The sequence below is a fragment of the Pinus tabuliformis genome, chromosome 9 (assembly GCF_031772625.1).
Source record: "Pinus tabuliformis cultivar Carrire ecotype Pingquan chromosome 9, CPIR1, whole genome shotgun sequence".
NCBI lineage: Eukaryota > Viridiplantae > Streptophyta > Pinopsida > Pinales > Pinaceae > Pinus > Pinus tabuliformis.
The window spans coordinates 832,736,566-832,762,734 of record NC_142307.1 but is presented as its reverse complement, the minus strand read 5'-3'; the positions used below and the strand labels follow the sequence as shown (position 1 = coordinate 832,762,734).

Genomic DNA, 26,169 nt, shown 5'->3' with positions numbered 1-26,169 from the left:
TGTTTCACGACATCTTTGAATGTGCAAGGCTCAAATTGTACAATGGTACTCATGATAGCTAAGTATCCTTGGTACCTATTCAGCTTCTTGCTTTCAGAAAATGTCCCCCTCGGTGCAATATGTTTCTCAGCATCTTCAAGAGTATCTTTGAGCCACAAAGGTATTTTTCTTGAAGTAGAAAGCTTACTAGGAGATGGATCAATGGGATCCATCGAACCTTCAACATCGAGCATCGTTTCATAAGACGGAGGTTCATCCTGTTTTTCCGCATCAACATCATCATTGTCTTTCCTAGGGATAGGAAGTTCTCAGATTTTCCTAAGAGCAAAATCTTCATCGAAAGTAACATCATGACTTAATTCCACTTCCCTTTGACCAGGAACATAGATTCTATATGCCTTCGAAGTTTCATTGTAGCCCACAAACATTCATTTCTTCCCAAACACATCTAGTTTATTTCTTTTCTCTTTCAGTACATGAAAATATACGGGATTACCAAAAATTCTAAAATGAGAAACATAAAGTTCCTTATCGGTGAATATTTCTTCAGGTGTCTTGAAGTCCAAAGCTTGATGTGGGCATCTGTTTTGGACATACACAACAGTGTTGGCAGCTTCTCCCCATAAGAACTTCGGAAGACCTTGATCATGAAGCATAGGATGGGTGGCTTCTATGATAGTACAATTCTTCCTTTTGGCAACACCATTTTGTTCAAGAGTATATGCAATAGTGGTCTCCCTCTTAATGCCAGCTTCTCTACAATAGTTTTGTTGTCGGACAAAATGTCTAGGCACTGCGACAACAGCTCAGATCAGGGGCTATCACACTAATCCCCAATCACTCCATTTGAGTTGTCTCCCAATAGCAGACTAAGGGGGGTAGACCCTATGGAAATGGAAAAAGGAAAGATTAGTTGGGAACCAACCAACCTGGGAGACAGTTAAGCAACCAATACTTGTTTCAGATTACGCAAGATTTTAAGGATTCAAAATGATTTGAAGAAAATGATACAAGTTCCTTATGTAGTCAACTATCTTGCGAAAAAAATAAGGTTCAAATAAAGGATGGGAAACTGTTGCTGAAAAGACTCGATTGTCTCATATGCAAATGCAAAACTTAAAACTATGTGAAATGCAGGGACTTGGTTAATTTTAGTTAAATGAGAGCCTAAAATTATTTCTGAAATATGTCTTAAATGTTACTTAACTTAAGGCTCAGAAAGGTGGTGATCTAAGTGTGAAAGCAAGTACTTATTCTAGCACTGCAAAATGTAAAATCTACACAAACAATTATTGAAATGCACAATGGATTGAAACGTAAAATGATGGAAATAAAACACTTTTAAATTCAAAAAATCATTTGTATAAAATACTCAATCAAGATCATTAGATGCATAAGTAAAACTAGATTAGTCCTACTTGCATAAGCATGTAAAAACAAATGAACTTCAGAAATTAAACTAAATGTTTAAGCTCAAGTCATATTAATGAAATATCAGTCTAGTAATCTACTCTTAAAACAAATGTTAAAACCAGCAATATATTCTAAAACAGTAGTCCTATAACCATGCAATCTTCAGATTTTTCTATGTATAACAGCAGAAACTTTTAAATGACGAACTGATAACTACAATTCATAAAAAAAATTGAGTTTAATTATTTCTGATCTACTGATGTATTTGATCTAAAAAAAATCAAAAATAAATTATTGAACAGCAGTAAAACAATTTTCAAAAATTTGTTTGCAAAAGTTACTAAAGCTAACTTCTATTTCTGCAATTATACAGCAGTAAAAATGTAAATTTAAATCTGCTGTTAAATTCAGAAAATTTATGAGTTTAATTCTTTCTAACCTATTGATGTATTTGATCTAAAAAACTCAGAAAAAACTATTGAACATCAGTAAAACAATTTTCAGATATTTGTTTGCTAAAGTTACTGAAGCTAACTTCTATTTCTCCAATTATATAGCATTAAAAATGTAAATTAAACCTGCTGCTAAATTCAGAAAATTTCTGAGTTTAATTCTTTATGATCTATTGATGTATTTGATCTAAAACTCAGAAATAAACCACGGAACAACAGTAAAACAATTTTCAGAAATTTGTTTGCAAAAGTTATTGAAGCTAACTTCTATTTATGCAATTGTACAACAGTAAAAATGTAAATTAAATCTGCTGCTAAACTCCAGCTAATTGCAAATTTATGTCAATATTAACCTTGTTTTCAAAATGGAATGAGGAAAGGTTAGAGAGTGTGCACCAGTCAGCCCTTAGGGGCTTGAAGCCACTTGGAGGTATGTTGCCCGAATCACTGGAGATCCTCCAATTCCAAATGCCAAGCTTCAGAAATTATATATATATATATTATTTAAAAACTTTGTTAAAAAAGAATTATTTAAAAAATTTGTTGAAAAAAAAATGAAGGGATTTATTTTAGAAAATAATTTAGGAACAAATTTTTTGGTGATGAGGGAAGGCTTGAGGGTGGAAGCCGTAAGGCTGGAGGGATAAGGAGGAGGGGCTGCCGTGAAGGAGGGAGGCCGAAAATGAGAGGAGGGCCTCAGGGCCCTAAAAAAATTGCCCACGATCCTTCTGAAATTTCTCCTCAACCTGCAAATAAAATGGAGATGCCCTCCGGGGCTTGAATCTCTCTCCGGAATCCACAAAAATCACCTGCAATCTTCAGAAGTTGTTCCTACACAAACAAAAGATAAAAACCTAGAACATGTATATGCAAAAATATGAAATACCCAGAACCCCAATGAATTAGAAATTTGTTATTTACAAATCTACAATAATATTCTAGAGATCTAGTAGATCAAAGTCCTTTATTAGCCAGATTTAACAAATTTTGCACAATATTTAGAAATAAATTTGAAATTTTAAAGAGGCACAAGCCCAAGAAAAACCCTGCAAGTAAAATATTCTATAAAATGACTTCAGAAATTAAAAAGACAGTGGGCTCTTTTAGATTCTACAAACTGAGTCAGTTGGTCCAGCTGAGGGCTTCCTCAAATGCCCAAATCCTGAATGGTAACTTCTACACACTTAGATCTGATTGATAGATTAATAGAGGTTTAAAAATGATCATAAAATTATCAATAATTGGAGAGACATGCTACTTCTATCAAATCAAAATGATATTCTAAAAACCCAAAAATCTGTGCAAGATACCTCTCACTTCTACCCGTCAAATCAATCCTCAAAGGCTATTAACTAGCAAATGCAAATAAAAGCAGCAAAGTATTAAAAACAATATTACCACATAAATCTGAAAGAGGAACACCACGATCTGAAACCCCAAAGTCTTCGTGTTTTATTAACCAGAAAAAATATACAAGAGCTTTCTTAGAACAAGTACATGATTGAAAAATCGGATCCAAATAATAGAGAAAGACCTCTCATTTATAGAAAAAAAATTCCAACCGATAGTTGGCTTCATCCCCGTCAAAGAAATCTCAATCATTGATGAAGGTCAAATGATCTTTTAATCATCACCGTGGAAATAAAGTTACTTTTTGAGGAAATTTGAATTTCACTTTTAATTTCCTTTTAATTAACTCAAAAATGATTATTTTGAGTTAATCGCCGCAAAAAGTTGACTTTGACTTAACTACTATGGCCCAAGGGTTCAAAATATCTTGAAATTTTCAATATTCTCTGTTAAAATTTCTAAGTCTAACTCGTTAGAAATCTTCCTGCACTATCTGGTTTATTTCACCTATTTGTTTGTTCCTTAACAAGTTATTTAACCATATAAATACTGAAAATAAACACAAATGCAATCTCAACCATCTACGAATCATCAACTGAAAACAACAGACAAACACACAAGGGACACCATTATTTTTGGACAATCATCCCCGAAAAACCCAACTTGGGAAAACCAGTGCAGCGGTTTTGAGGGTTTTATTATTAAGCAGCTTTCTTGGGTACAACTAGGGTGCAAAACTGGCTCACCCAACAGAGATATCTATCTGGCAGTAATACCTCTCTTCAGAATCAGATATTCGGCAAGTCTTCTCCACGAAAATCTCTCCAACACTTATCTGAGGCTCAGCGTCATCCCTCCTGGCCTTTGCGTCACTCTGAAGCCCCCTGCGTCAGCCTTCTGCTACATTGCACTGGCTCTCTGGCCTTCTGTGTCACCCATGCAGGCCCTGCTAGCCTTTGCACAATCACTCTGGACCTCTACGTGGCTCATGCTAGCTCTGCATAGCCTCCTCTGCCTTTGTGTTAGTTCTCAGGCACTATCTTTGCCTCTCTGTTATGCCCTCACTGCCCCTCGCTGCAACTTTGATCACTTGTTCGAATTTTCTCAGTAAACCCCGCTCCAGAAAATCGAACTGACTGATCAATCTTTGTTGTATCTCCAACTGACCCTCAAGCCTCCTCTTATACTTTTTCTGTTGAATCTTCAACAGCCAAAATTAAATCTCTAATCAACGGCTAAGATTAGATTCGGTTTGATCCATGTCATTTAGAACATTCACACCCAATTTTATATTAACACCCATTAATATTTTAATTTTCATAAGTTTAAACATAGGTACTCCATTAAAAATATTAATTATTTGAATATCTCTCTAACCGGGTGGAATTTCCCCAAACCATTTCTGGGTCTTGGAGATCTCATGTGCTTTAGCCTCTCCACCAATTTTCATGGCTAGAGTACATCCGATGCTACCCCAAATCAACATTTCTTTAGTCAGGGACCTCCAAAAATTAGGAACTTTAAAACCCACGAATTTTAAACGTTGGAGATTTTAATTTTTCCTAGGACCTAAATTAATTATATTTCTAGCTTTAGCATTTTAATTTATTTTAGCTAGAAATTTTAATTAGTTGACTCATGAGGAGATTATTAACTTTTCCAACCCCCTAATATTTAGCCATAGTGTCTAACTATGAGGGACCATGCACTAAATATTTTTACATGAAATATTACATTTCTAACTGATGAAAGGGGAACACTCGTTCTTTATAAACTCTCAATAACTACCCATTTCTGCGACACAAAATATGATCTAGTAGACTAAGTGACTTGTAATAAAATAATATAACCAAATAGTTAGAATTATTCCCAAATCATTTTTACAGAGACTCGATAAATAATACTGACTCATTTAAAATCTTAACGACAAAATCCACCCTAGCTTTGGGGTGAGATTGGAGGAAAAAACTTTGCCAATCATCCGTGTTTAGAAACACACATGGATCGGTAAGATTAAAAACCTTCTAGGATAGAAATCATCATCCAAAAATAAAATTTTCTAGGTTGTTACATACATTTGTCTTACTAAGATCATTTACATTACAAAATGCAGAATGGGTTTACAAAACTCCAGTGTACATATAGCTGATAATGATGAATTTGTGGATCATCTAAATGCTCGGACATGATGGAAATCCATGCGCAAAAAAATGTACAGCTATGGGGTAGTTGACATGGAGTGGTCAACAAGTCTTTGAATTCATTCGACTCGTATTCGGTACCATTATCGGTCCTCAATATTTTGATTTTCTTCCATGTTTGATTCTCAACCAAGGCTTTGAAAGAGAGGAACCATTTGAACACTTCATCCTTCTTCTTTAAGAAATAGATCTATGTTTTGCGAGAGAAGTCATCTACAAAAATAGCATAGTACAAATATCCACCCAAAGATGTCACAGGCAACATACTAGATAGATCATAATGGACCAATTGAAGAATATCGGTGGTTTGAGTTTCACTTGAAGGGAATGGTCCCCTTGTATGTTTTCTAGCTTCACATCCCTGACAAACACCTTGATGATTTAAGTCGAATTTGAGCATACCTGTGACCATCTTCCTTACATTAGGTAGGGCTTTGAAATGAAGGTGAGCAAATCTCCAGTGCCATAATTTGGATTGAAGAGAAGTATCACAAGCCATTGCTCCCAATGGACTTCCTCCAACCTGGTAGAGACCTTCAACCCTGAATCCAAGAGTGAATGCATCTCTTTGGTTCCTTTGCCAAACACCAACCTTCCCATCAATAAATGTCACCTTGAAACCTTTATCTTCCATAGCAGAAATAGAGACCAAGTTCTTTTTCAGATCAAGTACATATAGCACTTCTTGTAAATGAAGAGTTTGACCTTGATTTAAGTGAAGGGTAACAGTCCCAATTCCTTTCACGGGATAAGTGGCATTATCCCTGTTGTCGCACAAATTGTCACAACAACGCTCAGACCGGGGGCTATCACCCTGATCCCCGATCTCTCCGTTTAAGCCTATCTCCCGCACCTAAGGGGGGTAGACCCTATGGGATAATGGATGACCCACTGGGGACCAGTTGGTTTGGGAGACACAAGGGAAAATAAGCTCTTAATTGATTTTATTAAGTTAAAAGACCAGTGCCTTATAAAATAAATGATTAAACGATTATTTATCAAATGATACAGAGATATGAACTCATTAACAATCGTTTTACCATCAAACAACAGAGATTAACTTTAACCACATGCGAGATAATCAATAAATGCTTAATGACTTAATGATACTCCAGGAATTAAAATTTCGAAAGATAAAGTGCTTCAACCACGTAAAAAGCTAACCAGAGATCACACTCATGTAGTTAATCTTCAAATGAACATTAAAGCATGTTTAAACATTAATTCCCACATCAAAATTTTAGCCTCGGCAGAAAAGATGAAACCTAAGAAATTCCCGAGCCAAGACTGAAATTGGCAAAAAATTTCCCAAAATATATTTTTCAAATAAAACAAAACTTAAAACTAAATGAAACCTTTAAATCAAAAAAATATTAAAATCTAAACCTTTTATCATTTTTAATTTATTTACTTCTAACAAAATTAAATCAAAATCTAAACTATAAGAAAAGAAATTCTTTATGCTTTTTAAAGTTTTATAATTTTTATGAATTTTTAATTGTTATATTTTTAAAACAAAACTTAAAATTAAAATCTAAACTAAAACAAAAATTGAAATTATTAAAATCTAATCTGAATCTAAACTAAAGTCTAATGAAAATAAAAATGAACTTTTTTAATCTTTTTATGAAATTTTTTTATTTTTATTGATTTTTTTTAATTATTGTTTAAAATCAAACTAAACTAAATCTAAATAAACCCAAAAAAAATAAACTAACCCTTTTTAACCTTTTTTATTTTTATTTTTCATATAAAGTCCTGAGTTAAATATACATTAACCTAAATAAACAAAATGAAAATCAAACAAACTAAACTTTATTTTTTATTATATCAAACCTAAACTAAATGAAATAAACCTAAAACTAAACAAAACTTAAATAAAATTCTAAATTAAACTAAATAAAAGAGCTATCTAACCTAAGACTAAACTAAGACCACGTATGCCCATATATCGTAGGAACAAAAACAAATCACCCACGCTTAACCTTACGTATATATCAAATGAGCCACGGGTGTGTATGTGCAGGTCTGGATACTCGACGGTCGAGAGCGAAGCATGTGAAGCAGGTCAGTTTCCAAGAAGCCGAGGAGGGGAGTCAACGTAAGGAAGAAGAGGCTGCGGGTTGGATCGAGGGCGGAATGGAGTGCGTGGACAAGTGAAAACGCAGGTGGCTGAGGCAGCAATAGACTGCGGCAATGGGGACTGCGTGAGGTAATACGCAGGTAATCAAGGGAGCTGAGGAGCGTAGGAAGCGTGGGATAAAGGAATAGCAATGGCAGCGTGGAGGAGAATGAAATGCGTGGGGCAATGGACAAGCAGAACGCTGATGGTGGAGCTTGCGTAGGTTGAAGGACAATACTGCGGATGGGAGATATGGAATTGCTGGACGCAGGCAGCAAAATGAGAGCGGAAAAAATAAACTACGTGGAGAGACAGAGGGGATGTATGAATGTGGAAAAATGCTGACGCTGCCAGAGGGTTTTGTAGCAATGAAACAATCACGCCCAGGTGCATGGATATGAACACAATTTGCCTCTCAAAACAAAATTAACTTCTCAGCCACCAACATGGAAACCCAAAAGCTCATAAAATCGCACCAAAATTTCCGGGACTGAATTTGAAACCCTCGAACAGCAAAAACAGCTTGGATAAACCCTCGGAAATCTCCAGAAAACCCTGCAACCTGTAATGGAAAGACAAACACCCAAAAATAATATGTGCAGAAAATGAAACTAAAACCCTAAATCAGCTAAATAATTACAGCATTTACAGATTTTCGACTCTTAAGCAGCCAGATTTGTCAATAATCACAGTAATATTATCAGAATTTAATTTTAATGTGAGATACTTCAGAAAACCCTGCATGCATTCATAAAAAAAAAATTCAGATGATAAGCCCGGGGCTAAAAACTCGCTGGGCTCTTTCAGAAAATGCAATCTAGGAGTTGGCTGGTTCAGCCGAGAACTTCCCCTAACGCCCGATAAGCTCAAAACTAAGATTTTCTGCACAACTTAAAATCAACTATTAACATATAGGGAGAAAACAATAGTGGAATTCAGATCAAATGGAGATACCTTCCATTATATTTCAGAAATCTAAACTATCATTCAAACCCCAGAGATTAGACAAGATACCTGTGCCTAAATCAATCCTCATCAAGCTATTATCAATGGCTGAAAATAAAATTATGCAGAAAAATAAATCATCTTACAGCATTTCTAGAAGAGTAACACCAGCAAGATTTTCAACCCCAAAGTCTTTCTTTATTGCACAAAAAATGACTACAAGAGAGTTTTCTTTAGCACCAGACTCTCAGATCAAATCTGATCTCAAATGACCCCTAGCACCTTATTTAAAGAAAAAATTCCCAACGGCTAATTCGAGTGATCCATGTCAAAATGATCTCGACCGTCGATGAAGATCAAGATATCTTTTAATCTCATCCGTCGAATTTTTAAATGCATTTTAATATATTAAAAATTGAAATTCTGCATTTATTTACTCAAAAAATTTGACTTATTATTATTTTATTATTTTTAGAAATTTTATTTTATTTTATTTTTTTATTTTTAATTAATTTTATATTTTATATATTTTTTTTATTTTTTAACTTTTTTTAATTATTTATATCTTTTATTTTTTTTATTGCTTTTTTATTTTTCCAATTTTTTTATTTTTATTTTTAAATGGATCCTCGAACTTAGCCTTTGGAAAAATCACCTAGGACTTAGGACTTAGGACCTATGAGGGGATTAAAACATTTCCTAACCCTCAAGACACTTTACATCATGACTTTTACAATTTTACATCCGAAGGGGGAAAACCCATTTGACATAGACCCTCATAGATCACCCAGTTCTGCGACCAACTATAATCTAGCAAATCAACGCACTAGGATTCCCCTAAGATTCTAATGACAAAATTCATTCCGGCTTTGGGGTTAGGCTGAAGGAAAACTCTGCCAATCATGGATCGGTGAGACAAAAAACCTTCCGAAACGTAGATTATCACTAGAAAATTAGGTCCACCTAGGCAATTTTCATACATGACTCAGCTCTGCTAAGATTATTTACAATTCACACATGCAGACTGGGTTTACAACATAATATGATAAGGTCGACGATGACTGTCGAATGGCACAGACACGTCAATCAAGCGCTACCCTTTTGCGAAGAAAAGGGGGTGTACTGCTAAGGGTAGTTGACACGTAGTGGTCAACATCTGGCTCCACTTGGGGACACGTTGCTGCACTGTAGGAATGTGAGAATCTAGAATCTGCACCCATGCAACACACAACAAAACATAAGTAGCGTCCATCCAAAAATCATCATATAACATTAAGCACAGGAAAGATATAAGCTCTTCATTTATTAACTAATCTAACAACATGAAAAAGTAAATCTAATCCTAAAACAGAAATGAAAATGCTGAAAAAACAAGGAGTAGGGTTAGAAATACAATACAAAGGATGCCCCATGGCATCAAATGTGTTCAATATAGTGTATACTGAGCATTTGCCTGCTTTCAGGCAAATCTGTCGGCTGCTTGTCGGATGTGCCATGTCCAATTCTGCATATGGTAGGACTTTTTCCTATCCGAAAATCAAGCTGCTCGCGGCCGTCTAATGCATCAAATCTTCTTCTCGTTCTCTTTCTTTTGCGTTTTTTCTTTGTGGCAGGTTGTATCACTAATGACGTGGAACTTTCTGCTTCAAAGCTCTCAGATGAAGTATGTAAGATGTGCGTGACATGTCTTTCTTCATCCTGCATCTGCCCTGTCAAAGATGATGGACCAATCTCACAGGTGCCATGAGTTATAACTTGATCTTCTATGACCGGTGGATTAACCATGTGAGCATCAACCTTATTATTAATTTCCCTTTTATCTAGGTCACCTTCAATTATCCACTTTTCAATGGGACAAAAGACCTCATAATAAGATGGAGCTTGTTGCAACAGATAAGGAGGCTCTTGATCTATTGACGTTCCCTGGTTTCTTTCATCCTCTGACCATTGTTGAAATTTCTGAACCTGTATTTTAATGGCATCTATCTGACTAGAGTGTTCAACCTTCATAGCACTGATTTCCCTGGCATGGTCTTCTTCCATGGTCAATAACTTATTCTGAAGACATATCTGATTAGCTTCCATATCTTTTATTACTTTATCGTCCTTTTCCTTTATGGTCATCAAGCAATACTGCATAGAGTTTATCTCTTCCTTATGATTTGCTTGCATGGCAGCCAACTGATTATTATGATCGAACGTCATGATAGTCATTTCTTCATCCATAGTTAATAACTTGTTTTGCATAGAATTAATTTCCCTATCATGATCAGCGTTCATGGTCGTCATATTTTCCTCTAAGCCTGATAACTTGCTTTTCATAAAACTAATTTCTGTGTCATGATTAGTCTTCATGGCCTCAATTTCCTTAACATGTTGATTTTGCATGATCTCCATCTCCCTATTACGTTTTTCTAGGTGGGTGCATAAAGTTCTCACATCATTGGCGTAATTAGTTTGATTTATCTCCATATTTTTTACCAGCAGCATTAGTTCTTGTATAATTTGCTTTTGATCTTCCTTTTCATTGTCATTTGTCCCTGCTTTTCCACTATCATGGATTTGATCTGCAATAGTACAAGTGGATGGCACATTCTGATATGAAGAATTGTCTTGGAATCTTTCACCGACAGCTGAACCTTTCATAAGATTACTTTCATTCTGTTGCACAATTTTAGGGGCACAAGACGAGCTATCTGGATTACCATATCGATCTTTAAAAGCATTGACAATGTCTTGTAAAAAAGTGAAAGAATCCTTAGGATAATCGTTAAACCAATTCAAAGCATCACCCTCTAAAGAAAAGACAAAAAGACACATTTTGACATCTTCATGATTATACTGAGGGGGTCTACAATATATGATCATTATATGAGTAAACAAGCCTAGATGCCTTTTGACAGCGACTGAATCACCACTTGAGAACAAAGGTAATTTAGAAATGGCCACTTCCGGAATATCATGGAGGTCATCAGTAAAATGACATGGTTTAAACGAATAATCCATGATAAATAACGAGGGACCGAATGGATGATAGAACGAGATCTCTGCTCAAGAAAATCAATAGATGAAAGAAGTGGAGTCGCCACTTGAACAATGAATCTAATTCTAGGATCCAAAAAGCAATCAACAAGCAGATATGAGAGAGGCTTCTTGTCTGGGAAAAAATAAATGAAAAGAAATGGAGTCGCCACCCAAACGAGAAACGAACTGAAGAGTAGTCACTGATATGACGAAAGATAAGGCGATAAAAGATCCAAATGATAACCAAAAATGTTGAATCTGCCAGCTCAAATGAGAGATGAGAAAGATGAAAGAATGATGAGAAATAAGAAGATGAATGTCGTTGAAACGCCAGGGACAGAAAAACTCTCTCCACGGCAACGGCGCCAAAAAATGTTGTCGCACAAATTGTCACGACAACGCTCAGACCGGGGGCTGTCACCCTGATCCCCGATCTCTCCGTTTAAGCCTGTCTCCCGCGGCTAGGGGGGTAGACCCTATGGGATAATGGATGACCCACTGGGGACCAGTTGGTTTGGGAGACACGAGGGGAAATAAGCTCTTAATTGATTTTATTAAGTTAAAAGACCAGTGCCTTATAAAATAATTGATTAAACGATTATTTATCAAATGCTGCAGAGATATGAACTCATTAACAATCGTTTTACCATCAAACAACAGAGACTAACTTTAACCACATGCGAGATAATCAATAAATGCTTAATGACTTAATGATACTCCAGCAATTAAAATTTCGAAAGATAAAGTGCTTCAACCATGTAAAAAGCTAACCAGAGATCACATTCATGTAGTTAATCTTCAAATGAACATTAAAGCATGTTTAAACATTAATTCCCACATCAAAATTTTAGCCTCAGCAAAAAAGATGAAACCTAAGAAATTCCCGAGCAAAGACTGAAATTGGCAAAAAATTTCCCAAAATATATTTTTCAGATAAAACAAAACTTAAAACTAAATGAAACCTTTAAATCAAAAAAATATTAAAATCTAAACCTTTTATCATTTTTATTTTATTTACTTCTAACAAAATTAAATCAAAATCTAAACTATAAGAAAAGAAATTCTTTATGCTTTTTAAAGTTTTATAATTTTTATGAATTTTTTATTGTTATATTTTTAAAACAAAACTTAAAATTAAAATCTAAACTAAAACAAAAATTGAAATTATTAAAATCTAATCTGAATCTAAACTAAAGTCTAATGAAAATAAAAAGGAACATTTTTAATCTTTTTATGAAAAATTTTTATTTTATTGATTTTTTTTAATTATTGTTTAAAATCAAACTAAACTAAATCTAAATAAACCCAAAAAAAATAAACTAACCCTTTTTAACCTTTTTTATTTTTATTTTTCATATAAGTCCTAAGTTAAATATACATTAACCTCAATAAACAAAATGAAAATCAAACAAACTAAACTTTATTTTTTATTATATCAAACCTAAACTAAATGAAATAAACCTAAAACTAAACAAAACTTAAATAAAATTCTAAATTAAACTAAATAAAAGAGCTATCTAAACTAAGACCACGTATGCCCATATATCGCAGGAACAAAAATAAATCACCCATGCTTAACCTTACGTATATATCAAATGAGCCACAGGTGTGTATGTGCAGGTCTGGATACTCGACGACCGAGAGCGGAGCATGTGAAGCAGGTCAGTTTCTAAGAAGCCAAGGAGGGGAGTCGACGTGAGGAGGAAGAGGCTGCGGGTTGGATCGAGGGCGGAATGGAGTGCGTGGACAAGTGAAAACGCAGGTGGCTAAGGCAGCAATAGACTGCGGCAATGGGGACTGCGTGAGGTAATACGCAGGTAATCAAGGGAGCTGAGGAGCGTAGGAAGCGTGGGATAAAGGAATAGCAATGGCAGCGTGGAGGAGAATGAAATGCGTGGGGCAATGGACAAGCAGAACATTGATGGTGGAGCTTGCGTAGGTTGAAGTAGAATACTGCGAATGGGAGATATGGATTTGCTGGACGCAGGCAGCAAAATGAGAGCGGAAAAAATAAACTACGTGGAGAGATAGAGGGGATGTACGAATGTGGAAAAATGCTGAAGCTGCCAGAGGGTTTTGCAGCAATGAAACAATCACGCCCAGGTGCATGGATATGAACACAATTGGCCTCTCAAAATAAAATTAACTTCTCAGTCACCAACACGAAACCTAAAAGCTCAGAAAATCGCACCAAAATTTCCGGGACTGAATTTGAAACCCTCGAACAGCGAAAACAACTTGGATAAACCCTCGGAAATCTCCAGAAAACCCTGCACCCTGTAATGGAAAGACAAACACCCAAAAAGAATGTGCAGAAAATGAAACTAAAACCCTAAATCAGCTAAATAATTACAACATTTACAAATTTTCGACTTTTAAGCAGCAGATTTGTCAATAATCACAGTAATATTATCAGAATTTAATTTTAATGTGAGATACTTCAGAAAACCCTGCATGCATTCATAAAAAAAAAAAAAAAAAATCAGATGATAAGCTCGGGGTTAAAAACTGGCTGGGCTCTTTCAGAAAATGCAATCCGGGAGTTCGCTGGTTTAGCCGAGAACTTCCCCTAATGCCCGGTAAGCTCAAAACTAAGATTTCCTGCACAGCTTAAAATCAACTATTAACATAGAGGGAGAAAACAATAGTGGAATTCAAATCAAATGGAGATACCTGCCATTATATTTCAGAAATCTAAACTATCATTCAAGCCCCAGAGATTAGACAAGATACCTGTGCCTAAATCAATCCTCATCAAGCTATTATCAATGGCTGAAAATAAAATTATGCAGAAAAATAAATCATCTTACAGCATTTCCAGAAGAGTAACACTAGCAAGATTTTCAACCCCAAAGTCTTTCTTTATTGCACAAAAAATGACTACAAGAGAGCTTTCTTTAGCACCAGACTCTCAGATCAAATCTGATCTCAAATGACCCCTAGCACCTTATTTAAAGAAAAAATTCCCAACGGCTAATTCGAGTGATCCATGTCAAAATGATCTCGACCGTCGATGAAGATCAAGACATCTTTTAATCTCATCCGTCGAATTTTTAAATGCATTTTAATATATTAAAAATTGAAATTCTGCATTTATTTACTCGAAAAAATTGACTTATTATTATTTTATTATTTTTAGAAATTTTATTTTATTTTATTTTTTTATTTTTTAATTATTTTTATATTTTATATATTTTTTTAATTTTTTAATTTTTTTTAATTATTTATATCTTTTATTTTTTTATTGCTTTTTTATTTTTCCAATTTTTTTGTTTTTATTTTTAAATGGATCCTCGAACTTAGCCTTTGGAAAAATCACCTAGGACTTAGGACTTAGGACCTATGAGGGGATGAAAACATTTCCTAACCCTCAAGACACTTTACATCATGACTTTTACAATTTTACATCCGAAGGGGGAAAACCCATTTGACATAGACCCTCATAGATCACCCATTTCTGCGACCAACTATAATCTAGCAAATCAACGCACTAGGATTCCCCTAAGATTCTAATGACAAAATTCATTCCGACTTTGGGGTTAGGCTGAAAGAAAACTCTGCCAATCATGGATCGGTGAGACAAAAAACCTTCCGGAACGTAGATTATCACTAGAAAATTAGGTCCACCTAGGCAATTTTCATACATGACTCAGCTCTGCTAAGATTATTTACAATTCACACATGCAGACTAGGTTTACAACATAATATGAGAAGGTCAACGATGATTGTCGAATGGCACGGAGACGTCAATCAAGCGCTACCCTTTTGCGAAGAAAAGGGGGTGTACTGCTAAGGGTAGTTGACACGTAGTGGTCAACAATCCCCAAATATAATCTCCAAATTCGTCTTCCTTTCAATCAAGTTTGAGAGAGCTTCTTTGTACCCAGTGAAGTTCCTTGAGGCACCACTATCAATCAACCAATGATCCAATGTATCCTGAGGAGAGGTAGTGGTGAGGGCAGAAATAAGATAAATTTATTTTGCTTTACAACATTAACTTCTTCATACCTGGAGTTTCTCGACTTCTTGGGAGCACGACCATTTCCATTTCGAACAGCGGGAGCATTCCTCTTTCCTTTGTTATTAAATCTGTTGTTCCTTTGATTGTCATTGCCCTTGAAGTTGTTGTTATTGTTGTCATCATCTCTTGAAGTATCCTTCTTGTGAGGACATTCTCTAGCGAAGTGGCCAAACCTGTTACAATTGAAGCATCTTCCTTTTCTTCCTTCTTTGAATCCTGGCTTGAACCCTCGTCCTTGATTCCTTGGACCAGCATTGTTCTTCTTAGAATGAACAAAGAAGGCGGTAGGATTGTTTCCATTTGAGGAGCCACTACTTAGAAAGTTAGATCAACCAATTGCACAATCTTTAGGTGAATGTGAGTTAGGAAGCTATGTTAGGCTGCTTATGGTTAAGCAATGGAAGTGATTTGCAACCAAGCTGATGAAGTATTACTTTAAATACAAGATTGCAAATTCTTTCTCTTTTAATGATAGATCAACCAAATACCCTAAGTCTTGTTTACAGTGTTCTTTACTTTACCAGGTAGCAGCTAAAAACAAGCGATACAAGTGACTGAAGATAAATGAAACTGTGAACAGTGATCTATATGAGCAACAACCAGATTTATGAAGCACATTACAAGCTCATATCCACAGATAGATTAATGAAGCACTGCTATGTCATGCACCTTTAGTTATGTCACTTCTCTTAAGGTGTTCTTCACTTTGCAAACTAACAATTAGGAACTAAAGATAATGAGATACCAACAATAAGTTAAGTGAGAAGCAATCTAGCAATCAGATTTAGCTATCAATACTAATGAGATCTGAACTAATGAGAAAGAAAATCCAAGAGTTAAGAGTCCTCAAGCAGATTAGCAATTAAACTAGTAATTAGATTATCGACAGCAAAAGGTTACAGCACAAAGAGATGAGCAATATGCACCAGACCTCAGAGGTACTATGGTCAAGATGTACAAGCCTACTGTAGCTTACCAATCAACTAAGATCAGTCCTCTACAGCTTAGATCAGTCACTTGTAGCCACTATCAGTCCACTTTTCAGTCACTATCAATCACTGAAATACAAGGAATAACAGTTACAACACACTTGGAATGATTCTTCTGATTGCTATGTGTGATAGATTAATGTTTTAGGGACTTATTATTGTTATTTCCTTGTGCAATTAGCCACTGTGTATAATGCTTCAGCTCTGAGATAATATGATAGTCTGCAATAGATCACTGTGGGCAGATCCTGCAACAATAATTTGCCAGACAAAACAAGTGCCAAAAACCCTTTGTAACGATATATTAGCTTGCACAGCAGAGAGGAAGAGAAAGCTAGTATCTAAGCTAGAAGAGAATGAAGAAGACAGAGGCTCCCTGTAATACCTTGCAAAAATGATAAGTAATTCTGCAACCAGCACTTATCAAGCTATCAAATGTCAAACTAGAAAAGACAAGGAAATGGATAATATATTTCAGAAATAAATGCTTGAACCAGAACTTAAGACAGGCCCACAGCTTTGATGTATCAGTCCACAAGGGTCCACGGAAAAGGCTAGAAAATTTTATTATTTTTATGAGTTATATATGATTGATTTTAATTATTCCAAGCCTTTTACTATTAGATTTTCAATGTGACAGCTCTTAAAAGAATATGCTTCAGACCTGAGAGGTATTTTGAAATTTTCAGCCCACTCACAGCTCACGACTTTGAGGGATAAGGCCTCGCAGGCCTGTGGCTTACCCTTATGAAATAGCATGTAACAAGTGAAATGCACAAAAGGACAAATCCTTACCAAAACATGTGATCAAACCCTCCAGAGAGGCAAGAAAGGACCTGCAACCACAGCGAAAGTTAGTTCTGAAAACAATCAATGAATGAAAAGACCCTAAATACCTTTGCGGCTAGGCTAAAAGAGGCCTCCGAGATATCAGATTTGAGAGAGCTAAATCCCAAGCCCTAAACAGTGACCTAAAACCCTGCAAATAAATAGGAATGCACCCTTGCAAATATGGGATTCAAGCTCTTTTGGCCGACTGCCTTTATAGTAATGAGTTGAGTCTTTAAATTCAAGCTCAAAACTTTTGGCGAATAACCTCCAAAATTAAATTGTAGCTTCCAGCCTCTCGGTTATGAGAAGAAATAGACTTCAAAAAGAGACTCTCTGCCCCCAGGTATGCAACCTAGGCAAGAAATTTACAATAAAACCCCTCTCAAAAAGCCTTGGATCTCCCTTAATTAAATATGTGACAAGGGTTAGAGGCCTGAAGGCTTATGGCCTTCTTGAAATAATTTTTTCCAATAAAACAATGCCTCTGAAAATTTATTTTGAGCCCAAAATGATGATGAAACCCTATAACAAAATGGTTAAAAATCGTTGCAAAGACAGGGATTAGTAGATCCTTAATAAATAAAAACGGAAGTAATGCTTTAAAACCCCCTGCGCCTAGACTCAAAAAATTCGTAAATAAATCTGGGTTCTCAATGACGAATGCCTCAAAATTTGATGTAGGAAACCTTCTTAAGTGGGCTCGACTGCTCCTGCAACACAAAGTTTAGTGATATAATGATAAAACAAATGAGATACCCTCCTAAAAACCTTTGCTGCTATAATTGAAGGCCCTCAAAATCAATGCAGCTTTCTCACAAAATTTATTTAAAGCCCTCAAGTAAGAAATATATCAATGGATCAAGGGTTTGGGAGCTTTTAAAAGTTTGCCGCCTTTTTAAAATAATCCTCCAAAACAATTGGTGTCAAGAAAATCCTTTCTTAATAGATCTCGGCCTCTAAATTCAGACAAGGCCTGCGACTTTCGAAGGAATTTTCTAAGGATCTGTAAACAAATTTTGTCAATAAATCTATGGCCAAACACTTGTCTTCTTCTTTCAGATCTGAAAAACAAACTGAAGAAAAACAAAAACAAAATATGTAGAATATATAGAGAATTATATACAAAGATGGATCTATGCATAAAATGTATCTACAAAGTTTATAATAAAAAGAAATAGAAAATATTTACAAATATTTACAGCTTAAAAAATAATTTACAAATAGTTCACAAGTTTAATGGCTCTTTAAATAGCAAATTATTCATTTGTAGCTCTTTAATTCAGATGAGTAGATAAAATAAATGATTTTCTTCAATCCCAGATCTAGAAACCCTGCAATAAAAATCGTTAGATAAATCTTTAAGGAAAATAGAGTGGGTTCTTCCACTTCAATGCTCAAGAGTGGGATGGTTTAGCCGAAAACATCCCCTCACGCTTGAGATCTATTTCAATCAAATGTTTTCTACACAATTTAAAAGACTTGTTAGATCCACATGAGATAAGAAAAATACAATGGAAGGAAGTCCTAGTAGTTTAACTGAAAATGACTAGCCACATCCAATCCTAAAGCATTCTTCATATCCAATCAACAGTGCAAGATAGCTATACAGCAATGATTCTATAAAAGCATATAAACATAACGAATATAAGAACAAGTAGAAATTAAAAGCAATGTTGCGAACATGGACATCGAGATAAAATCGGCAAGGGTCTAGAAAACCAAAAAATCATAAAAATCAGAAAATATCGGTAAAAATCGGCAAACATCAGCAAAATCAAGATACCATCAAAATATTGGTAAAAATCGGCAAACATCAGCTAGCCCAAAAAATCGTGATTTCGAGATAAAATCGGGATGTTATCGAGATGTTCGCAACACTGATTAAAAGCTCAGTGAACTAATATTACCATGTTCATGGAAGAAAAACACCACAGTAATAAACCCAAAGACTTTTTGCTTTATTACCAAAATAGAGAGCTTCAAGAGTTGATAGCCAGAGTACAGTGATCCAAACATCAAAGATGATACAATGAAGAGCCTCAAGCTCAATTTATAGAAAAATAGAGAGATCTAGATCCCCCTCCAAGTGGAAAATGGCTAGGTCCAAGAAGTTGCACAATTTTGACTTGATCCTGGAGAATAACAGTTAGTTGATGCTTGATCCATGCCAAAATTAAATCTTGTCCCTTGATCTTGATGAAGAAATTCGAATTCCATAATAATTCTCTTTTTTCTTGGTCCAAAAAATATTATTTTGACCTTTTTCCTCAAAAAATCATTTTTGACTTAATCACCTTGGTCCATAAGCTCATTTTTTGTTAAAAATTTGTTTTTTCCCTTGATGAAGGACCTTGAAAAATTGATTTCTTTTGGACCCACAAATTTCTTCAACTAACTGGACCTAGAAAAATTAATTTTCTTGAAAACATAATTCTTTTCTGACCTCAAAGAATTTCTTGAGGGTTTTTCAGCCTTGGAATTGGGTTTGTCAATTTAATTCTTCCTTGGGAATGACCACTTTCTCCAAAAATTCGTTTCTCCACTTGGAGAGAATTTTATTTTCTCTCAACTTTAGTTTTTTGACCATTTTCTGGCTAATATGTTTGCCCTTTTTTGCCAGAAAACCAAAAATAAAAATAATTTGAGGACATAGACATAATTTCAACCCTAAAAAGGTCTCTAGACACTAAGTTGAGGTGTAAAGGTTCTAACTATGAGTACTCTACCCACTTCAACTTTTACAATCATTTGATTTTACAAATTACATCCAAATTATTAAATTTCCTAACCAGCTGAAAATTCAATAATTAAAAATAGACACTTAAACTCAACCAAATTCTGCGAGACTCAAGACATGATCTAGTATGGTGAAAATACATAGGCTCAATACACTAGGTCTCACTTAAGACGTCACTATCGAATCTCAGCCTAGTTTTAGGGGTATATGTGGAAGAAAAATTTTGCTGATTATCTGTGTTTACAAAAACACATAATTCAAGGAGGTTAAAAAACTCCCTAAAATGAAACTCGTTAGCGAAAATTCTTAAGCTTATCTAGGTGTTTTACATGGCTTTATAGACATACTAGAATCATTTTTACAATGGCCCACCGGGCTGCAGAATTTGGAGTTACAACTCTGATAAACTGATGAATGATGATGATGAATTATGGATATCTGACTGCTCGAACATGATGGAATTCCTTTGAAAAAATGTGTACTGCTATAGGGTAGTTGACACGGAGTGGTCAACATGACAGAAAAGAACCAGCCTGAAGAGAGAGGGAGAGTTTTTATGGTGACAATGGACCACCTTCCTACATTCCCTAGAGATGCACTTGGTTAAGGTACTTTGTAACATTTTAAGTGTAAGTTTGGGAGGGTACACTGGTATTTAGTGATTTTCAAAGAGTGATTTATTTACTTTTTCAAAGCATGATTTGACATCATTTTTAAGGATACCATTGCATATTAAAGGGATTTTTGCAGTGGTTCATCACTGTTTTTCCCATGTGGACAGTGACACTGCTTTGTATTTCAATCTGTACCGGCATCATTTATGGAGCAGATTGAAGGAGTACTGTTCTTGTTTGTTGCAGAGATTGCTGTTACCATCACTTCCAGATCATTCAGCCCGATTCAGAGGGTTACTTGCAGAGCAAGCAAAGTATATTTCAAACTCGTTTCTTTTTTGGAGAATGGGCTGATATGAAAGAAGAATACTCGTATGATGTAATCCATTCTCGTGGATGCCTTCAAGAGCAGGTAAACTGACTTTCAGATCAGTGAATAGTGTTTTGCAGAATTTTGGTTGATTTTACTTTAGTGAAGAACTAATCATCTAAGAGAGCCATTGTTATGGAAGACAAAGATCAACAGAATTAAAGTGTGATCATTGCTTTATGAAGATGCTACCTTCAAGGGCAAGCAACATAATTTTAGACACTGCTTCACTTCCATGGGAGTTAATTTTAGCATAGACTAGTCTGGAACTGTGAGATAGCATCGCTGATATGAGTAATTTATCTAACTGATAGCTGGATGTCTCCTTTCAAAGGACGATTCCTAGTGATAACAATCTCATTAAATCTGCTAACCAGCTAATATGTTTGTCAAATATTATTGACAAAATCCATAAGTCATTATGCATGTTAATGGCCACATATAACCAAAGAAAGCAACCAATAATAGAACCCCCAAAAAAGAACATGAATAGATAACAGTATGATTATATTGTTGAGCATTTTTCTCCAATAGTCATGCACACCGTGCAAAGAAACAAATACATGTGCAAACAAATGAGCCAAAGCTTGTTTACTAAGATAGTTTAAATCTAATCAGTAAATTGTAGACAGCAAAATGCAACAGTGAACTAAATGTACAGTACAGACATATTAATAAATCACAGTTATGGTGTCATGGAGGTATTAAATTTAAGCTTACCAAGCTTTCAGCTCTAAAAGTTGTGAAAGAATGCATCCTGGAGCACCATAAATGTAAGGTGCCAGTAAACCATCTGGATCTGTTTCAGATGATGGATTCAATGATACAAAACGTTTCAATGCCACCCTAACCCCTTTATTGGTTAACCTTTTGCACCAATTCTTGTCTGCCTTCCAGGTGGGTTTTTCAGGTGATTCATAAACCTGTCAAAATTTGCATTAAAGAATCATGAGAAAATCATATTCTCAATCATAAGAAAACAACCAAGGGACCTTTCACAATTCAATGCCACACAAAGTCAATGCACATCATTGCAGTGCCACTGACCTGCATCCCAGATATGCGGAAACCAAGAAGCAAAGAAGAGGTTTCTCGATCTTTAGATCTGCACAAAGTTCATTATTAATGGAAGTCAAGATTGCAGTCAAACTTCTACATTTTAAAACCACGGACCAGAGACTGATCTCCAAACTACCAAGCGCAATAAATTGCTCAAACAAAGGACACATTCTGACATCCCAATAATCTCCAAAAGCGGTTTTAAAAATTTACAAGCATTTCTTAATGTACTCCTCACTTGCCCCTGGATACCATGTCCGTGAGCCCATCTGCAAATAGTGTGCGACATTTGCAGTATATCAGATTATGATTATCATCTCAATTTGCAGAATTCCAAAACTTATGTCAACAAAACAAAAAACATCATTGTAACGATTGTCCCTCAATTCATTTAATTATGATGTAAAGGCCATGAGTACCTTAATATCGATGATTGATGGATGCTGAAACTGATACGTTAAATCCTCAATGACGGCATGGTGTACACATATATTAAGGAAACAAAATTCTCCTATAAAATATCTCATGCATGTTCCTACTATTAATCCAAGTTGACCTCTAACTTCCCAACCTTTAAGGGTTTAACTTATTATGCAGCAAACTCTCAAATAAGTACACCTCTCATTAACACAAACAATAAATTCATGATCTCACCATCAAAAGTAAATCTTTTAACACCCCAAAAGTATTCCAGTGATTATTTCCAAACATTCATGGAGTTTTTGGATGATTTTCAAGTAAATCAATATTTTGCACATATCCACAAGGAACATGACCTTTGGAGTGAAACGGGAAATGGTATTTTTCCTATCTTAGAAACTCCAAAACATTTGACACCTCACATTCCTAAAAAATTAAACTCCGACTGCACTTCTATCTCAGTTGGAAATAAATACTAGGCACCAAATATATTAGCACCTTATAATTACTTCCATCTTCATAATTTCAGCGAGGCATCTGCTTCATAATTGTCACAACGCATTTTATAAGCTTGCTTGAGTCTCTAAAGTTTCTTCTTGTATTTTACCTTTTCAACATTACATATTTTTAGTTCATTTCAGGCATAGTTCAAACTAAAATAAATATGAATCTGCACATAAAATCTGTTGAAGATGTTTCATTTTCAAAAATGTAAGCTTTTAGCATTTTGAACATTCATATTACTAAACAATTATTCTTTTATGCAAGAAAATTTATATAATATATCTGTTACCTTCTGAAGCTGCACTCAAAATGTTATAGTCCTAAACCACAAAGCACATCCAAGGGGAATTTTGTGGCAACCTAGGGGAATTCAGAAGGATGGTCGTTGTCACCACAGCAGCTCTTACCCTCGCTTTTGGCTGACTCTCCTCCAGCACAATAGGGGATTCCCTAAGTCAGGATTACTAAAGCAGGCTCAAAGTGAACATGAAGAGTTAGCTTGAGCAAAACAATACGTTGTAGCAGGTAAAATAAAATGAGGTGATGGAGAACTGGGACTAGTGCCTCTCCAATATTGGGCCAATGGAGTTAAGAGATGAAACTAAGAGAGCAGTCTATGAATAGTTAAACCAAATATAGCTGTTATACATGCCAGGCCCCACAATAAGCCTTAACTTGCTATTAGATAAGGAAGATATTGACTTGAAGGGCCCTAAAGGTGCCACTCTAAAATAATGCTATGATGGTATGTCCCACAACGAAGTAGTAAACTAGCAACGAATATTTGATAGAAACAAGCTAATACATTTGAGATTGAAACAGCAACAGGAATAAGAGGGAAGATGCTCACATTAAACCCTTCCAACACAGTAAATATACCCTTCCCCTTAGGCTCTCAAGTATGTTCTTTGCAAGTGAGTTCAAGAAAACATCAACAAAAATTAGAAACAAGAATACGAGCTTCAGATAACTAGAAATAACCCTTAAACTTTCCACTAAGCCTTCAAGAAGATATTCAAAAAAGCTCCATGAGGAGAACTCACAAATCCACCGTAAGTCACAGATAGTGAGAGTTACTCTCTAAATAGAGTTGAGCTCTTTACGATAAAGAATGGTTTGTTTCCTAGATCCATGCCTCTAAGGAAAACAATACAATAATATTTTCTCATAACTAACTCTATGACACAAGTCAAACATTCATAAAATAACGTAAGTGGCTATGCCATTTGTTTTCTCCAGAGTAGTTGATCATGTCAACAAGCTCCAACATGTCCCCAGTCCTCTCCAAGGGAGGTCTATAATGATAACATGAACACATAAAGGAAATCAAGACTGCATTAATAATGAGAAAGTAAAAGCTTTCTTATAAAGCATTACTACTAGAGTCAATCCACTTTATGAATGTGGGATAGACTGAGAAACACTAAAATAAAACATAAAAGCACAAAATAACCTGAAGTTAAAGTGACTTTATTAATGTTTGTGTCTAATATCTAATTGGCCATTATAATCTAATATTTACACTAACACCTTTGTTTAATGGTAAATCTACTAATTACACCAAGCTTATCCCAAAATTTTGAATATTTTTCAAGACCCAAAGACATGGTGAAAACATCTAATTTGGTCTTGTTACCGCTCAAACTAGTAGGGGTCCTAGGAGGGAATCCTAAAGGGACAATTGCTAGGTCAAGGGAAACAATGGAGCAATAGCCCACTATCACCTCAGTTAAGGCTCCCTACTCTTTACGGACTTCCACCGATGGGAGGAGACCCAGTATGATAAGGATCAGAAAGATGAATAGATCAAAGATAGGATGAAGGGTGATCCTAGAAGCCTATTCACAAGAGAGGCTCGAGATTGTGGCTTGCTTGTCTTGGAAAACAAGATGGAAGGCTCTCTAGGAAGGGCTTGGGGAGAATTTCAAGGGTTAGGTTTTGAGTATGTGTCTTATAAAGGAGATCACTAAACCCTAGAATTCTTGTGGAAACTTGGGTTCCAAGCGATCTTTGAATAATTACCCTTGATAGTGCATGGGACCACACAGGACCAAGTGGACGCGAGGTTAGGTCAAGAGGATAGGATTTAGCAACCAATGATATACTTGACCTAATTAGGGAGGGGAAAAGGATCAAGGAATGAATTTTCAATGAAAGGCAATGCAAGGATCCCAATGAGGTTTCTAGCCTAAGGGAAACCAAGGGCAAGAATTGGTCTTCGAGCTAGGGCTTGTGATATCTCAAGATCCCACCATCGAAATCTCATGAAATTTGGAGGGCTTCTTGAGGACACACCAGCGCAGTTGTGGACCAAAAATCGAAGTATTTGGATGGTTAGATTGTGAGATAATTGATGCCCTAGGTGACCTATGTAGGCTAGGCCTAGAAAAAGAGGGGAAGGTGAAAGAAATAAGCCTTAAATTGATAACCAAAGGAGGACCAATGCTTTGTCCTTTTGGAGAGACGAAGTCATGGAAGATTTAGAGTTTGGATTGATTTCCACTTGACAAGGAGGCTTAAATGACAACTTCGTTGGGCGTTAGGGCTTAATGGAAGTAGCTTCAAGGTCATTTATACTTCATTCAACAATATTTGGTGACTTGTCAAGACAAGGATGTCTCTAGGAACATTCATTCATTCAAACATGGCCCAATCATGATACAACACTATTTAGAGATTTAATTTCCACAATTTCGTTCCAAGAAAAGCAACAAATTAACCCTAGAATAGTGAAAATCCCAATATCATGAATGCAGCAAAATAAAGAATCAAAATAGCATTAACATAGTACTTACATGTAAGAAGAATATATCCAATCACCAAGATATGCCAATCATAGAAGCTCCAAGACAAAGAAGAATAACCAAACATCGAAATTCATCCATTCATCCAAAAAGTCTCATCCTCAAAAGATAGCGAAAATCTCACAAGAAGATATGATCCAATTCGAGTGATGATCAAAAAGAATTCATATCACTCCTATTTATACACTCATTAGGAGTTCGAATTACCTAATTGGGCCTACATTAGCCCCTAAAATAAAATAATGTGCAAATTAACTAACTTTTGGTGACAAGCCCACCAAACTAACTCATAAATAAAAGAATAAGCCTCTTA

The 26,169-nt window shown here is 35.4% G+C and overlaps 1 protein-coding gene across 2 annotated transcripts in view; it reads right to left on the bottom strand.

The window, feature by feature from the left end:
* LOC149151357 (inositol polyphosphate multikinase alpha-like) overlaps window positions 1–26,169 on the bottom strand; it is a 206,953-nt gene that overhangs the window by 50,508 nt on the left and 130,276 nt on the right. For both annotated transcript variants that reach the window (XM_089445693.1, XM_089445692.1), the window contains exons 4-7: window positions 22,548–22,609; window positions 22,342–22,397; window positions 22,117–22,174; window positions 21,790–21,992 (exon numbers count right to left, since the gene is read on the bottom strand). In XM_089445693.1, the coding sequence (XP_089301819.1) occupies window positions 21,790–21,992; window positions 22,117–22,174; window positions 22,342–22,397; window positions 22,548–22,609 (379 nt within the window). The remainder of the gene's footprint in view (window positions 1–21,789; window positions 21,993–22,116; window positions 22,175–22,341; window positions 22,398–22,547; window positions 22,610–26,169) is intronic.